This window comes from Protopterus annectens, chromosome 14.part0 (genome assembly GCF_019279795.1).
Source record: "Protopterus annectens isolate FY-2018-M chromosome 14.part0, PAN1.0, whole genome shotgun sequence".
NCBI classification, from domain to species: domain Eukaryota; kingdom Metazoa; phylum Chordata; order Ceratodontiformes; family Protopteridae; genus Protopterus; species Protopterus annectens.
This window is the reverse complement of record NC_056748.1, coordinates 419,193,861-419,212,450: the sequence shown is the minus strand read 5'-3', so window position 1 is coordinate 419,212,450 and position 18,590 is coordinate 419,193,861. Positions and strand designations below refer to the sequence as shown.

General features: G+C 39.0%; 1 protein-coding gene across 1 annotated transcript in view; it reads left to right on the top strand.

The window, feature by feature from the left end:
- EDRF1 (erythroid differentiation regulatory factor 1) overlaps nucleotides 1-18,590 on the top strand; it is a 1,512,804-nt gene that overhangs the window by 751,694 nt on the left and 742,520 nt on the right. Inside the window, exon 14 of the mRNA XM_044055563.1 lies at nucleotides 10,672-10,872. Within this exon, the coding sequence (XP_043911498.1) occupies nucleotides 10,672-10,872 (201 nt within the window). The remainder of the gene's footprint in view (nucleotides 1-10,671; nucleotides 10,873-18,590) is intronic.

The following is an 18,590-nucleotide window of genomic DNA, read 5'->3' as shown; positions in this document are numbered from 1 at the left end:
GGTCCGCTAATGATTGGTAGTAGATTTTTACGTGCCGAGTTGCCGGCCCTGACGCACAACCTTTAACGAAGGTACGCCCATTCACACATGTCTCCACACAGAAGACGCTCTAGCTGAGAATCAAACAGGACAACGTCTTACTGTGAGGCGACAACGCTACCGCAGCACCACCACCGCAGTATTTTTTTTCTTTAAAAGCAGATCAGGATGACTGATGTCTCATTCACTTTGTCTATTTTGCTGTTTCTTAGTTATTCGGGCCCCCACAGTCTAAAATATCAGGGTCTATATTTTAGATGATGTGTTTTCTTGGCTGCTATCCTTCTATACCATTGCTTTCACAGTTGAAGTTGTGACTGCCATTTGAAATCCACTGCACTACACTAGATTGACTGGGTGGTGGATGTCTGACATTTTTAAGCAAGCATGTGTTCAGAACTGTATCAGCTGACTTCACCTTGTTCCACAGGATGTCCAACAGTGTTTTTCCAAAATTTTGAAAAGAACATTTTCTTAATTTCTCAAATGGTTTAATTTTATATAGATATATGTGTGTGTGTGTGTTTGGAGTTGGATCCCTATATATGGTGATCTGTCATAATGAATGTAATTGTTAAGGGCTGTTTTAGTATGGGCTCATATGCTTGGCAACAGTGGAATCATTACAGCATGTATGCTGCAAGAAATAATTTAAAAAGATAATGTATTTGTATATAAGGAGTTATATAGTAACAAATGGTGTTGCATTTGAAGCAGTGATGACCCCTTGCATGACAGATTATTGGGTTCTGGGAAAACAAGGTTATGATTCACAGTAATTGGTATTTTAGTTTTATTGAAAATGTCTTCATCCTGTGGCACAAGCCTTAGAATGAAATTTATAATTTTAGAAATTTATAGAAAATGCTGTCATCTGAAACATACAGTGCAAGTAGATGCAGCTACTGTTGATTTCTTAGATGCATAATGATGTAAACATGTTAATAAAAATACTAATGCAACCACATTGTGGAAAAAAAATTAAAGTAAAAAAGGAATAATACTTTTCAAATGCCCAGGTTATAATTATGCATCTGAGGCATACTAAGAAGAATGTGATAGCTTTATGATGGGCTTTTGAACAGGATAATTTTGAGACGTATGGAATTACGTGCAGATTTTAAAGAAAGAGTATTGACTGGTAGTTGGTGTGGCTAAAGAGGTCATTTACAACATAATTGCAAATTGAATCTGGTGGCTTGTAGAAATTTGACATATAATTAAGACTACATTCTGTGTACTTTTTGTATGTGATACAGTTGGAATTTAAAGAAATAGGATGTTGTGATGCTTTTGGGAGTAGGCCCGATTTTACTGGTAAAAAAGTTAAGAATACTCAAAAAAAATCTGCAGAAGAAACCGTGTAGTGACAAAGCTACTTTCAGTTAACAAAGTCTACTTGTAACTTGATGTGTAAAAAAAAAAAAAATAAAAAATTATGCATATTTTTATTGTCATTGTATGCAGCTGTGTTGTATGTTTAGATGCAGCACAAGTAATGTATATCTGGTGGAATGCAAGTGATATTAATTTTTTTTACGTTGAAAATACTGATACATGATAAGAGTACCTATGCAAGTTTGAAAATGAACTTTTGTAGCCTAGTACTTTATGTAATGGTATTAATCTTTATACTTTTTGAAGTTTTAGCAATGAAGATTAGATGTGGAAATTATAAAACTGTTAAGAAATAAGAAAAGTGTATTGGGAAGCAGAGTTTTGATGCATTAAAACATCCAGACGCAAGTGAAGTTAATAGGCTCAAGACAATGCTAATGCATACACCTGTAACACATTGAGTCTTACAAATGAAAAAACATAGTTCTTGATGGCACCACCTAAACACACTCAAATTCTGGTACTTTTATTCTACTTTAATGAGAGCTTCTTCAGAAAATGCAGAAAATTACTACTGTCACTGTACAGTGTCACGTTTAAAAATTCAGCCAACAAAAAAAAAACTTACTTAAAACTCATTGCACTTTTTAAACTGATTACATTATTCAAACCTAGGGAAAATATTGCAGCTAAAGTGAGACAAAAGAATTCATGTGGAAATTCACTTCAGCTGCAGTAACGTCAGCCCTTCATCATGAGCTATTGCATACTTAGGATGTGCACCCTTGTTTCAGGTTTTACCTGAAAAAATGGTGCATGAATTCAAGAAGATGGTACATGACTTTGCTTCCTTTGCTGTTAGAAAGAAGGGTGGCTTAGCACTGGTCAAGTAGCTTTCAAAATGTATGGTTAACCTCATTGTTAATTGATGCCATGTGGGCAGCCATCCTAGATCTCTAAACCTATAGAATGGGTGCCGAGTCCAATGCTTCCAGCAGGCATTTCTGTTGCAGCCACTTTGCAATTAGTGTTTACCTTCACAAAATGCAGTTGACTGTATTTCCACCCTTGGGATATCTCCACCCTTGGCATATCTGTGTGGCAGTTTCAGCCTGAACTTTGTGTCTTCATTATGTCTGGTGCCTGAAGTAGGTTGTAATGCTTGGGATTGTTAACCAGCTGTTGCAGAGAAACCCTTATATTAAGATAAACTGATTATAATATCACTTGATCTTCAAGAAGGCTAGTGGAATACTTTATATTGTCCCTATGACCCATATTGTTTGGCCCCTTCACCTGGTTAGGTGCCATGTGCACTGTAAATATTGCAAGTTAGTGTAGCAGTGTTCTGCAGGTATGTTTTTGGTGCAGACTACAGAAAAATCATGCCATTTAGACCTTATTAATCTGGCACATTGACATCACATTGTTCATTAGGTGGGGGTGCATACTCGCTCCAAAAGTGGAAACTAGATCCTTGAAAACCTGTGCTAAGAAAGACCATTCAAGAAGGAGACTCATCTTTTAACCTGTTTTCACATATGTTATATAATTAAATGTACTGGTCCAAAGATTTTTCAACAACAACCTGGACCAAAGGCAAATACATGGAAAATGCAGGTTATATTTGGTGAACAAAGTGGTGATACGTTTTTACAGTTGACAAGTAAAAAGTCGACACGGTTTACAACAGAGTGCAAATACAAATATCATAGTGGCTAACAGTTACATATGATTCAACTAAAATCAAGAAATCAAACAAAAGTTTACCACTGTGGAGAACAGCAATCATTAAATACATAATGAAGTGATATCACCTAATACTAACATCCAGTAAAATTAATTAGTTAACATTTCTGTTTTTTAAAAAAAATTTAATGTTCAACACATAGTTTAACGAGGGGAGATTAGCTGCTAATCTAAGTTGCCATTTTTATTCAGCCACTAATGACAAATTTTCAACATTCCCACTTGAGATGGCTTCACTGGTATGTTCTAACAGTAAAACTAAATTTATTAAAATTATCACGCACAAGTGAATACTTAATATTTAAAAAGGGCCTTATTCTCATTCTTAACCTTAATAGCATAGACATGTTCACTAGTATGCTTCTAAGTTTATACTTTGTTTTGGCTGTATATCCTATTCACTTGTGAGATCATTTTAGTAAATTTAGTTTTACTGAATCAAAACATGTTGCTGGAACCATCAGGGGTGAGGATGTTGAAAATTTGTTAGACGTGGCCAAATTAAAAAGACAACTTAGATAAGTGGCTAATTGATGTATTGAGCATTAAATGTTTTTTTTTAAAGGTAGAAATGTTAACTGATTAATTTCATTGGATATTAGTATCACGTGTTGTTATTTTATTACTTTTGTTATGTATTCAATGATTATATAAACACACTTAATTGAGTTTTTGTATTAAATCATCTTTGAAGTATTGAATCTCTCAGTGGTACTTTATTTCTTTGTTTGGTAAATGTTTGTACCTTTTCTAGTTTTTCTTTGTATTAAAATCAAGACATATTCAAAACAGTAGCGTATTAACATTAATCTAGTTAGCAGCTGGAGATGCCGTATGTTAGAACTGTCAGTTCAATAAGGAGAGGACATTCCTAAGATGTTTTTAAAATTTAGAGACCGTATTCTGTGTAAGTGAAAGTAAATATCGAGTGCATTTGGTATATAGATGGATAGATGCTAGACAAGATGAGTGGTCCAATCAACAACTGGGTGGTGTTTTACTGAAATAACATCGAAACTGAGAAAACTGTGACAGGTGGCTAAGAGTTTAAGTAAGGAGGGCAAGGAATTTGTGTTGAGCAGTGGCTGTTTGTAGAGAGGTAAAGAACTGGGTTATTACTATGTAGAGCCTTTAAATTTAGGCTTGAAAAGGCACCATGAACATCACATCAGAATATAAGTATTGGAAAGAGATTGAAGGTTAATGGGAAGGGCATGGAGTAGAGTGGAAAACTGGGAAGAGTTGAAGGGAAACACAGTTAACACTGAGCAGCATTAGAATAGCAAATGAGCCAAGTCTGTTTAAGAAGGGGAATATGGAAGAATAATTTGAGAGTAGAAAGAAGAGTGTGAAGCCAAACAAAACTGCTGTTTACTTCATTTTAGAAGTGTAATTGTAAAATCGTTATGTTGGGGCCAGTCTGAAAAGGTAGGAAGTCATGTGCATACAAAGTGAGTTCATGTGAAGGCAGTGGGATAAGAAAGTAATTTGTCTAGGCAAAAATGATGGGCTAATATCTAGAAACATTACTCATGCTATAGGTGTAGCAAGCTTGGAGAAGGTATCCTCAAAAAGAACCTAAATAGTTCTGTTTGAGAGGTGGCCATCGATGCTGTTTATACCACGTTAGAAAATATATGTAGTTTATGTATACATGTAGTATAGTATGGTTTACTTAATAGCCCCAGTTAATGTCGGTAAAACAGTACCTGTAAGAAAGCCTTTGTCTTTGATTAAGTCGATAAGATCATTAAAATGGTAGTTCTAGATCTGTAACCTTTTTCTTAATCCCACTCTGTGAATCTGTTAAGATGCCATGATCATTAATGAAATTAGTAAATATGTTTATAAGTTTTAATAGTATTTTGGTTGGTGGGGACAGGTTTGCAGTTGGTCTTCTGTATATTTGGGAGTGAGGGGTTTAGATTTATAGTTAAGTAGTGAGATGATAGATTTCCAAGGGATGCGAATGAAGGCAGCAGATAAGATATGATTACAGAGATGAATGAGGGGTTTAGAAATGAAAGGGGAAGGGTTTATTAGGATTTTGGTGTGGAGTTGAAGGTAAGAGTGGGGTGAGTTATCCAACAATTTTAAGACCAATTCCTAAACATTAGATGTAATTGTAAGACAAAAGTTGAAGCAGAGTACTTTAGGAGTGGTGGAGTTATAAGGGGGAAGGAAGAGTTTGGCGTAATTGCATAGTTTCCTACTAAGTTTATGGCTAAAGGAGACCATCAAGAAGGTCAGCCACATCACCCAATACTGATGTGAAGCTAGCAGTATCTGCCATTAAGCAGAGTTTCTCCAAATATACCTGTTAAAAATGTATTATCACCCATCCAGTTTGGTTTTAAAGGTGGCTAGGGAAGGACTCTACTTGATAGGTAAGGGCAGCCTATTCCAGAAATGTTGGGAGTACATTGGGTTAAGTGTATGTCATGGCATCTTGTAGTGTTGATGTGATAGTGCATGTTTAAGGCTTTAGAATGATTGCTTTGCTTTACAACTACTACTTTTTTAGATGGAGTCCAGAAAGTTTTGCTCATTTATGGCACTAAAGCGTATGCAGAGATCACCTCTCAGGAATCTGAATGACATTTGTAGAAGGAAAGAGCTTTTAGTCAGAGTAGCTAAAGGTAAGGAGTACAAGATCTTTATGTTGAGGAAATGCTGAGGTTTCTCAAGCTGATTTATATGCTTTGAGATACATTATGTTAGGTGCTTTATATTCAATCATGGTTTTAATAAGGGATGAGTATAGTGGGGACTGTAGCTTCTTTGGACCTTGCTGAGATACCATATAGGATAAGCTGTGCAAGGCAGGACTTTGTAACTACCACAGAAATGTAGTGGTCTAAAGAGAGTCCGTTATCAACGTGTACTCAAGTCCCTGATGTGTGCGTCAAATTTAAGTGGAATGTTATCTATATGGTAAGTGATAATGATGCAAAATATACTGAAGGATTTGCATTTCTTAGTGGTGTTGCAAATGTCAGACATTTATTTGTCAACACTTCCTGGAGAATTTGATCACTGCGTCCAGTTTCGATCATCAACAAACTTGGTTAGCCATAATCTCTTGATATTAGATTTATGTCTCAGAAATATATAATAAAAAGGAGGGGACCAAGGACAGAGCCTTGTGGGACGCCAGTAGTGACATTTTTCTGGCTAGAGCAAATACCTCTAACCTTAATGGTATGTTACTCTTTTGAAGACTCCTTATTCACAAACCATATCGCTAAAATATGGAACTGTATTCCCCAACATATGCTAAATACCCCCTACTACCTCAAAATTCAAACTCCTCCTTAAAGAACATCTAAACAATAAATGTCTTTGTTCCTGTATCACCCTGGATAATTTTCTCTACCCTCACTCTCTGTATTTTTTCCTTAACTCAAACCTCTTACTAACTCACTTCTTCCCCTGACCACTTTACATCTGAGACTTTCTCTGCTTGAATGAGTGTATCTTTTTCTCTAAAATTTGGAGTTACTGTAAGATATAAATACATTGTTCTGCATCAGCTATATACCTGTCTTACTTCTCTTTCTGTTTGCATTAATATTATTTGACTTGTTATATGATTTAACTGTGTGTTTAAATACTATGTAACTGTATATTGTAATAACTATATATTGTCATTGCTGTTTGATTTAAGTCCATTACTGTAGTATTTTGCATTTTGGAGCTTTTCTCCCCGGGCCTCCGCTGAAAATGAGCTGTTAACCCAGTTGAACTATCCCGGTAAACAAATGTAAAATAAATGTCAGGCAGCCATTTACCAGTCCAGCAACCTATGTATGAGATAATTTTAAGTTGGGATAGTTTGTCAATTATCCCAGCATGGGGGATGATATTTAAGGCCTTGGCAAGGTCTAGATAAACAGTGTGGACTGTATGCCCCTTAGCTGTGGTCTTAGTAACCCTTTCAAACAACCCAGCCAGGTTGAGCAGGCATGATCTGCCTTATATAAAGCTGAAAGGCTGTGTATATAGGGCCAGATGATCATTTATTTCATTGTTTATTAGCTAATGTGTTCCAAAGCATTGCAAGTAATACTGACGAGACTAATAGGCCTGAGGGACCAGGGCACCACAACTGCCATTTTCCACTACTTTGGTACATAACCAGTGGAAAGACTCTGGTTGAGAGTAGATTGAGAGGTTTTGCTAAGTGGACTTTACACTTCTCAGCAGGTAACCAAGGATATTGTCAAGACCCTCAGAAGTAGTGTTTTTAATTTTGGGAAATGCCAAAAAAATTTGCTCCAGTTTGATCTCAGGAAGGGAAGAAAGGGGAGATTGGGTGGAGTGAAGTTGGAAGACGATTTGTTTGCAAGTATATTAGCAAGGTCCTTGGTGTCAGAAAAGGAGTTACAACTGGAAATAAATTCCACACAAATTTGCAAGTTACTGCTAAGCTTTCTAACAGACTGAAGAAGGCCTGTTAAATTAGCTGCAGTTATGAGTGCACACTTATTTATTTTATTTATTTACCAGGAAATTCTGACTGGACGCAGGTCCTATTTCAGCAGATGCCCGGGGAGAAAAGCTTCACATCACGTACATGATAAATAGAGATACAAAGTTGCAGCAATAGTAAACAATATTACAGGTTGTTGGCTTTAATACAGTAGCAAGATATTGAGCATCAACAGTGTATACAGTAAATGTTGCAAGTTAAGATAGTTTATTGTCGTTTATAATATTAGTAACAAAGTTATCAGACAAGATTTTGAAGTATGTAAAGACAACTAGCTAATTCTGACTGTGGTTAGTAGTGGCGGTTATATAGTTGGGTTAAGAGTCTAGGTGGGGGGGGGGGTAAGGGTGGGGGTGTTAGTCTGGATTAGAACAAGGACAAATCCAGTGCAAATTTAAGTGGAATTTGAGTGCAGTCTTGAAAAGGCTGCTAGAAGGTAGAGTAGTTATAGAGGGTGGAAGATTTGTCCAAAGTTTAGATATGGTACATGAAAATATGGCTTCTCCTGCTGAGTTTTTGGGTTTGATAAGTTGACTTTTGTTGTTTGATCTTGGGGGCCTAGTGGAGTGATAGGGTTGGAGAAGGGTTTGTAGGGAAAGGATGTTATGAGGGTGGTTAATAAGTTTATGAGCGAGGGTGAGTTGATTAAAGTGAAGGAGCTGTGGAAGTTCTAGCCAGTTTAGTTCTTTAAGGGAGATGCAGTGATGGCTGCGGTAGGAGGCTCCGGTGGCAAATTTGGCAATTTTGTTGTAACAGGCATCCAGCTTGTGTAGGTCTGTCTGTCTAAGGTTGGTAAGTATGGGGGATGCATAGAGTAGGGTTATGATTAGCTGGGAATCGGCTATGGAGATTCTAGCCACCTTGGTTAGGAATTGGCGTCTTCGATATAATGCACTGTTTCTTGTGAACTTTTTTTATTGTGAGAGATATGTGGGTATCAAGTCTAAGTTTGTTGTCTGTTTCCACACCGAGTAATTTTGTGTGTTCTGATGGAGAGATGATATTTTCTTTGTCGAGAATGTTGAAGTGGGGGTGTTTTGCGTGGCTTTGGAAGGTTGGAACAGGAGAAGTTTTGTCTTACTTGGGTTGAGTAGGAGCTGAGCATTGGATAGCCAGCTTTCTACAGAAGAGAATGATTCCTGTGTGATTTGTTGTAGTTCTGGTAGAGTGGGGGCAGAGCAGATGAGAGTAGAGTCATATGTGTACTTTATAAGAGATGCTTGTATGGTGGCAGTATGTAGGTTGTTAGTGAAAAGTGAAAATAGCAGAGGTCCAAGGATAGATCCTTGGGGAGTTATCATCCCAGATTACCGATTGCTGGCATCCTTGTAGATAGCTGTGTAGCCAGTTGCAGGCTGATTGTGAGAAGGAGAGGTTGGGGAGAGTAGAGAGTAGCAGCTCATGAGATACCATGTCAAAGGCCTTTGAGAGATCTAGAAATATGGCGGTAGAGAAGAGGCCATTGTTTTTGTGATGAAGTATAGTGTTGGTGAAGGAGAACAGAGCGGAGGTAGTGCTGTGATATGGCCTGAAACCATGTGGGTTTTGGAGAGGAGATTATTAGCTAAGAGGTAGTTGGAGACCTGGGTGTTATATTTTTCATATATCTTGGAGAGAGGGGAGAGGATAGCAGTGGGGTGGTAATTGAAGAGGTTGGTGGAAGGGGTGCCTTTGTGGAGGGGAATGATGTGGGATATTTTCCATATTGAGGGAACATAGCCTTCTGTTATGGAACTGTTGATTAGAATTGAAACTGGGTAGGCTAGTGTATCAACTGCAGTTTTCAAGTATTCAGAGGGGAGGTTGTCAGCTGCGAGTTTGGTGGGTTTAAGTTTTGACAATAGTCATTTTATGTTGGAAGTAGGTACTGAGGTGAAGAAGAAAAGAGGAGTGGGGGGGTTTAGGGTTAGGAGTTGCGGGGCTGTTGTAGGGAAGTGTTTGTTTAGAGATGTTATAGTTTCAGTGAAGTGTTTGTTGAAAGATTCAGCAATACTGCTGGAGGAGGGGGAATGGATGGCTGGGGGGGTATCAACCTTCCCTGGGTGGAAGTGTTAATAGTGGACCAGAATTGCTTAGGGTTGTGGTTGGTAGAGTTTAGGGTGAATTTGTAGTAGAGGGATTTGTCTAATTTTATTTGCTTTTTGTCTTTATTGTGCAGTTCAAGGAATGATTGCCTATCCAAGTTATTTTTTGTTAGTCGCCAGTGCTCCCAGGCCTTCTATCTGGCTTTGTTTTTCTTAATGGTAAATTTGAAAGACTTACCAGTTTTAATCCCCTTTTCTAATGATGAAGTGGACATCTTTTGGTGAAGGCAAGAAACTTTTTCTATTTGTTTGTATAGTTTGTTGATGTATAAGTTCCGTCATATGGACCTTATGCCACATTGGTGCAGATCCTCATTGCATCTGTCCCAGAGGGAGTAACATTCAGAGAAGTAAGAAGCAGCCTCAGTTAGATTATTTCTTCGGAAGCTGTACAATCTGTGATTGTCAGTATGATCAGCAAATAGTAAACAGTGAATTTGGGGTAATCTCTGAATGCAGACGAGTTATCAGCTGCTACTAAGCAGGGTATCGTAGAAAAGATCGCATTGACATGGCCAGATTTGACTAGGGAGGGATTAATGACTAGGGTAGTGTAGTGGCTAGAGAGGTTTGTTAGGGGTTTAAGAAGTTTTGAAGTAGTTTGAGTCGGTAAGCAAAGTCATGTTGACTAAAGGTGTTTGAATATAGTATTCTTTTGTGATTTCTGCCCCAAGAGCAATGTTTTCCTTGCCCAGTAAAGTGTTAGTTTAGAAATCAAGGCATTTTGCTTGGAATAAGAAATCAAACTTGACCTTTTTAAATAAGATTCTAGAAGGTTTTGTTATATTCCAGATGGCATGTTCACTGTTCAGAGATGACCAATAGAATGAATACCTTCATGTCTTTTATTTGCAGTGCTTGCCATTTTTGTATTTGCATACTTAGCTTGTATAGTAAATGAAAAAAAGATGTGTAAATATCTTTACACTTGCATATATTTTAACGTTTTTCTTTGTGTTCATTCCATAGATGCATACAGCTCCCTTAGTACTAGCCTGTTTCCAGAACTGGCTTTGTTGTTGAGTAACTACTTAACACTGTGTGGGGATATTCATTTGATGCTTGCCCAGAATGCAAATAATCGAGAAGCTTATTTGGAGGAATATAATTATCAGACTAAAGATGATCAAGAAATATCGCATAGTCTTCGTCAGGAATCCAGTTGTCAAGGTTCGTCATAGTGAACATGGAGGTTTTTGTATTTACTGAATTCCAAAACAGCTAAGTTTAAGTTTGATGATGTAAATTGTTGGTTTATTTATACTTTAATTCTGACAAGATGCTTTAGTGTGCATCAGCACTTGGAAAAAATTAATTTATCACCGTCCATTTAGAAAAAAATCCTTTTGTTTTAGGTAAAAAAGAAAGGCCTAATACTTTACTTTCTGCTTGGGTCTGCATTTTTAATCTAAATAACTTCTTCTAAAATAGAGTTGTTTAGATTACCAGAAAGTTCTAACCTCAGATAAAGTAACATTGCTCTTGACTGGAAGCAGCCTCCTCCTAACCTTTCAAAGCTGTGTTGCATGTTTACAGAAAAATACTGAATCACTTGCTCTTAATAGCCTGCAACATTTCACACCTTTGTTGCATCTTCACTTAGAAGAAAAACAGTTGGAGATTTTATACAGGGTTTCCCATTTTGTTTTCCAAAAATGTACAGGTTTGGTACAGCTTTTAACATTTCTGCCTCCTTTTGTAGATTTCAAATGATCTTGCTTGAAAGTTTTGCTACTCGTTACTCAGTGTGGACAGGCTGTAAACATTTGTATAAACTGGCTCCACTCCTTTGCTGGCTTGACATTTTGTAGGGTTATAATCCCAAATTGTACCTGGTAAATTTACTATTTTGTCAGTTGGCTTAGTGTACATTCTTTGGAGGATTGTGGCCTGCAACCACTGTGAACGTTCTACCACTTAGGTAAGGTTAAGACTTTCAAAGACCTCGTGCTATCCTCAAAACTTTCATTTTTCCACAACTGCATATGATTCGTTCCTTTGATGAAATGTGTGATTGAGATAAACTATTGGATGCTATCCTCCCTTTGAAAAAAAGTACAGCTGCCAGACTGAGGTTGGAATCATCTACTTGCTTAAAAAACACTCTTGACTGTGATTAGGGCTTGTTAGTACAGAAAGTCCTCTACATGCATCCTTCACCTGTTAGAATGCGTACTCATAAGCTGCTGTCAAGATATTCTTTTCCGGTCAGTACTCTCTAGTACTGTTGTACAATAACAAGGGTCAAACTTCTTGTGATATCCCACTTGCCCAAATAATATCCTCACTTGCTTCTCAGTAACAGGAGTAAATGTTGCCAGAACAGCCTTCACATTGGCAAACTCTTGATGGAAATTGTTGCTATCTTCCAATGAGCAAGATAAGACACTTCTGTTATTACTTTTCATTTCTTTGGCTTGATGGATAACCATGACCATTTTAGTTTGCCTTGCACCTCTGTAACTTGCTTGAAAGTGTTCCTTCCAAGTTCAACTGTAGATCACAGTCTCAGTTGTAGAAGCAAGAGCATAGTCTACAACTCCTGAAAGAATGAGTTCTACCAGTCTCTGTAATGTTGTTGGTGCAATTGTCATCCCAAAAAGCATTTTGGTATATTCAAACATCTCAAATGGGGTAAGAGAAACTGATCTCTCCCTTGCTGCAAGTGTCAAGTGTATTTCTCATTAAAACTTGTGTCCGCAGTAGCTAAATATTTGTCCCCACCCAACAGTTCTAAAGCTGTGTCTGCCGTAGGTATGGAGTACACATCTGACTCTTTGTGACTGTTTAGTTTCCTGTAGTCTACGCCCACATCCTGGGTCTCTTGTCTTTCTTTGGCAGTGACACTACTGGTGAGGCCCAGTAATTTTTGGATTCCTGAGTTACCCTCAGACTCAACATCACAGTTCCTTCCATGTGGTATGCTTGACGTACTTGGACACCACGTAAGAATCCAGTTTGATTGGCTTTGGCTTTTGGGACCTTCTGTCCACATGGTGTTCTACAAGTTGGGTGCACTCTGGCTGACAGTAAACATACCCCTAAACCCTAGTACTTAATGGATTTCCTGAACCCAGATAGCTGCTTTGAAAACACTACCTCATTTGCTAAGGTGTAAGCTCAAGCTTCTTAGAAGGTCTACTACAAAATCCTGCTCTGATTCCTCCTGTAAACCCACCACAGATACTGAGTAAAAGTGATTCTGTATCATGGTTGGTCCTTGCCATGCTAACATGGTAGGATTTGTTTCCCCTCCTGCCTAGCATCTCTGTCATGTAGTTATTGTCACTTGCCTTTCTTAAAGTACTGAAAGAATCCTCCCATGCTGCCTGCAGTTTATTTTGTCGGACAGGGTAACCACGACCATCTTTTGTCCAACAGTGTATTTTTAGACTTTTGCTGTCCTGTAATATTTTGTTGGACAGGGTAACTAAATCACCTTTTTGTCCACCAGTGTATTTTCAGACTTACTGTCCTCTAATACCAAACCTTTTGTTGCTGTGCTGCTTTGTGTTAGGTGTCTCCGGGTAACCCTATGAGAGAGCTTTCTAAGCCTGGTCCAGAAATTGAAGCTGTACTCCACAATAGACTTGAGAAAATTGCATTCACCTTCTCATTTGGTATGAATTAAGTAAAGGCCCTGACCTTGTGATCATAAACTACCTCAACTAATAAAAAAAAAAATGTGGACTTGTAGCACCTCACTACAAGCAAAGAGGAGTTGGGTCATGTACTTATCCCACCCTTGCTTGAGCTGGGCTGCAAATGCTGTCAAATTGGCCTTAAGAGTAGTATTAAACCTTTTACTAGATCATTTGTTTGTAGATGGTAGGGTTAGTCTTTAGATGCTTTACTTTACAATGCTTCAATAAAGAGATCAGCAGGTCTTCTATAAACATGGCATCTTCCTGTGTTAGTATTTCCAGGGTAAGCCTTTCATGCTGAAAATATCTTTCCTTGTCCTTCCCTTCCCTTTCCAAATGAAATCTGGCCAGTGTACCTTTAAAAAAGGTATCCCAACCATGGGCATAACTGGAGCAGACTGCTTGGGAAAGTAATGCTCCTACAATGTTTATATCTGGTGACTTATCCCTCTTAGCCATGATTTCATTTCCCTGCACCAGTGCAAAGATACAGGCATTTGTGGTAACTTTGAACAGCTTTTGTCTCATGATAACCCACGCCCTACAGTGATGCCACTTCTGCAAGCTTCCTTATTTAGATGTTGTTTCCAGTCCTGTCACTGTGGACACTAGATAGTTTGTGTTGTAATTAATTGCATTGGTGTCATCTAATCCCAATGCCTTAGCATGTGCTGGAACCAGTGGCTTCCCTCTTTGCCTTGAAACCTGCTGTGATTGTTTCCAGTGTCCCCATGGGTTATTTTATACCCCTGTGCATTGATAGTCCTGTCTTATGCAATTGTGTCCTGAGGGTTATATAGAGTATGCAGCAGTCTGTTATCTGTCAGACAAATTCTTATATCCTCAAAGAATGGAGTGCTTCCTTCTTTATGGTAAAGTCTTTCAGTATGTCAGAATTAATAATTTGACATCCAGTCACCCACTTTTTAATGTAAGTGCATGTTTCTGCAGTGGAATCACCGACTCTGACCTTCTCATTTCTTCTGTTTTCTATATTTGTTCCTGTAAGATTTGGGTGATAAAATATTCACAAAAGCAACTTTTAATTTCAGTGTAGTTCAGATGGCAAGTGTCTAATAGCTTAGTAATTGCATACATTGCACTATCCATGAGCAGAGATGAAAACCCCCTACCCATTGCCCTTTTGTATGTGGTGGTGATTATACACATGTTCAAATGTCCAAATAAAGTTGTAAGTGTCATTTCCTTCTTAGTACTGAGGAAGCAATTCAGTCCTGATCATGGCATCCAGAGCTGGGTGTCCACCTCTTGCTATTCATGTGCATCTAACAAAGACTGAACATCCCAGTTTTCTGGTAGAACTGCTTTTTTTCTCCTTGGTAGCGCCGTCTACCTTTCCTACACCATGACCAGCTAATGGTAACGCTTCTTTCCTCCTCTGCCACTTTGGCCCTATTCTAGCTGTCACTCCCTTTGGATCTCAAAGTGCTTCATTCGGTCTCTATGCATTTCAACTCCAGCTCAAGATGCCCTTCCATGTCACTGTTGCAGTATTCTTTACCAAAGGGATTCCCTGCCAAGGTCGGCCAGTATACCAAATCATTAAGATTTTGTAGACGTATGTCACATGTATGCTCCCCGCTCAAGGCATAGGGCACAAAGGTGACGTATAGACATACATACCTCTTTGCCGCCTGTCTGAATATTATCATTGATCATCGGTCTGAATGAGACTTCTCTGATGATTACCAAGCCGTGTTTCAGATAAGTGCCCCATTGGGGTTTCTTCTCTTCTTTTTTCTTTTTTTACTTTTATGAGTTTGCATGTCATCCAGAAAGGGAGAATGGCAGTGTGGGAGGCAGGTTCCATATAAGAATCATCACAAGCAGTGTGTCTTCTGTCTGGGTGCTTCTCATGACCATGCTGTGGTGGAGTCTACCCACCCCAAAGGTCAGCCACCTGCCAAGAAAAAGTCCAAGAAACTTTGGTCTGATTTGGCTGCTGTCCCACCTCCCCAGGACGTCTCTCTCAAGGCTGGTGAAAGCCCAAGGATTACCCAGTTATGTCAGATTCCTGTATAAGAAAAGAAAATGAGCAGGCAATGGAATATCCAACTGTTTGTTGTACGTAAGCGCTTTCACTGAACAAAATACTTAGCTTCTTCAGACAAGTAAAAACTATTCACTTCCCAGTTTAAAAACCTAACACAAACCTGCTGAGCCAATGGGCTGGGCCAGCCCAAGTACATGATGTCATGCAGCATTAAACATTTAAAGCAACATTGACTAATTAAACCATGTTGCCCAAATGATAGTCTTAAGCATCTAAAAAAGGTTAATAAAAAAGTTTACCCTTTCCAACTCAAGACAAAAAGTAAATACAAATACAATTGGGATGGTAAATGATGCTTAAAAATGGACCAGTATTATATAAAAAGTAAAAAATAATGATAGTGTATACTGTGTAAATATGTAGCATTGAAATATGTTATGTTATTAAATTGAGTTACATTATGTTAATGTAAAAAACAAAATGTAAATACATCATGCAAGACTCGCCTTGTGGTGTTATACATGTAAAAACATATAAAGCCATAGAAAGTCTTACTCATAAACAAATATAAAAAGAAGAAAAGTCAGATGTTTTAAACATTTCTGTGTGAAACAAACAAGCTGCCCACCCCTATCTTGCCAGGGCTTTAAGCTTCAACAAGCTCTTGATAGATAAGGCTTCATTTAACCCTGGAAAAGAGTAAGCAGCAGTTGCAATTTGCCATTCCACTTTAGCCTCTTCTAATTTGAGTTCCCAGGGCCCCCCCCCCTCTTTTGTTATGTTCTACATGTTCATAGGTTCATAGGTTAGTACTAGGCTATCAGCCCTAGGGCCTATACAAGCCTAGCCATAACAATTCCCTGAATATTTCTTCCCACATTATTTACTTTCCTGGACCCCTGTCTAGCAGGGCGACTGGCGTGATCCCTGGGGTGAATTTCCTTTCTCCCATCCAATTGTCAAGGTTCCTCTTGAAGAGGTCCAAAGAGGCACTCTGCTTGACATGTATGGGCAATCTATTCCAGAGTCTGAGGAGTCTCTGGGTCAGGAACCTATCCCTCCAACATGTTTTGTTTATTGTGATGACAAAGTTTAGATCCCTGGAACTTGTAGCTCTGAGGGATTGGGATTTCTTTAAGTGTAGCATGTCCAACAGCTCTGGGTTTGACATGGCCTTGTATGCTAAGCAGAGATCGCCTCTGAGTAGACGATATGTGACAGAGTATAGCTGGAGTTTTTTAAGGCGGTCAGCATAGTCCATCTGCTGTAGGCCTGTGATTCTTTTAGTGAGGTATTTCTGAGGCCTTTCCAGTTGTTGCAGATGTCTTGAGAGGTACATACCAAATGGGGCATTGTATTCTATAATGGGTCTAATGAGGGATGAGTACAGTGGGATAATGACCTCCTTTTTTCTGGATGAAAAGCCCTTCATGATGAGGTGTGCCACATAGAAGGATTTCCTGACTGTTGTGGCGATGTGGTTATCGAAGGTGAGACCACTGTCCACCTGTGTCCCTAAGTCTCTTATCACACTTTCTGTGTTTAGTGTACTGCCACCTATATGGTAATTCATGGATACATGTTTTTTCCCAAAGGGGATAACAATACATTTCTTGGCATTGAGCTTGAGCCCATGGCTCTGGCACCAAGCATCTGTTTCTCGAAGTGAAAGTTCTGACTTTGAAATTGTACCTAAACGGCGTTGACAGTGTGGTTCTGAAACTGATTCTGATAGTGATCCTCGAGAAAGTGCAAGTGATACACCTTTCTCTGACACAGAAAGTGTAAATAAAGAAAAATGCCTCAAGAAAGAGGATCGAACTGAAAAGAGATCAAGGCCAGTGCACAAATCTGAGTCTGCTGCAAAAGTGGACAGTAGGCCATTGGATAAACTTGCATTGAAAGATGATGAGATGAGAACAAAGCAGGGATTTTTCCCTAAAGGTGAACCTTCTAGACGTGGTAGAGGAGGTGTCTATAGACGGGGTACAAGAGAGCCTGGGGGACGACCTCCAAGGTCTGCTGCACTGAAGAGAGCAGGTTATAGGGAAACACAGTGGGGACCCAAGCAAGGAGATGGCCTTAAAGTAGAAACCACAAATAAGAAATTGTGACTTGGGAAAATAAGGGTGTGTCTGGCTAAAGCACTGGTACTAGTTTTGTTCATAATGCTGTACTGGTGCTCAAATCCTCTGTTTTAATTTCCTCTCTGTTTTCCCAATATAAAATGCTTCGCAACCGTCACAGAAAGCTCCATAAACAACCACTAGAGAATCACAGTTGTATCTATCATGGATGTAATATACTTTATTTCTGATTTTTACTCTGTCAGTTAATTTAATGAACTTGCATTGACGGCATCTCCCACATTTTGTCATGCCTGTATTAAATTTAGAAGTCCTTTTCGGCCTTTCAACCAAATCTTTCAGGATGTTCTTCGTGTTTCACTGTTGCAGTCATTACATTTGGGTAATCTGCTGGCAGGTTGCCCTCAGTCGGCCTGAATTCCAAAGTCTTGGGTTCTGCGTCTGTTGCCGTCTTCTCTTCCATGACGTCAGGTCATCAGGGGTATAAAACATGCAGCCGACGCCATTTTCTTTAGTCTTTCTTGCCGCGCGGTGCCCAAAGCAGAAACATTTCGCAAGTGCCGGTCGGCCGACTACTGAAATATTCGAGTTTGAGTTTCAAAACCGAAGTGTTCACTAAAGCTAAGTACCCCATTGGGGAAACTCTTTTCTTGCTTTTTACCGATTTCAGAAAAAGTTAATAATTATATTACTTGTGGGAAGCAAATACCTCATAAGGATTTCCATTTATACCGTATTCCTTGCCTAGGCCCTGATCACAACGTGCCTGGCTGTCGGTTTTGTGCTAGATTTAACCAACGCACTATTAAGCGTAGGTATATTTTTGCATCTAAGTATTTTGGAAACAGATTTAACTACCCAGAAATGTCACTGGATAGCAATCCCACTACCGGAGTACCTAAAAAAATACAAAGAAAAGGACAGAGAAAGGCAGTTGAGGATCCAAAACTGACGACAAAGCTTCTCCTAAGCCAGTTGCCGGTTCGCCGGTACTCAGTGAGGCGCTTTCGCAGCCCCTGATACCTGCTACCTTTGAGTCACAGGCCTCTACCGACAAACCATGTGGAATCCGGCATGCTGCAAGATACTCAAGGTATTGGACCGACGGATGTCTCTCCCTCGGATGGGTCCGGAGCCACTGAG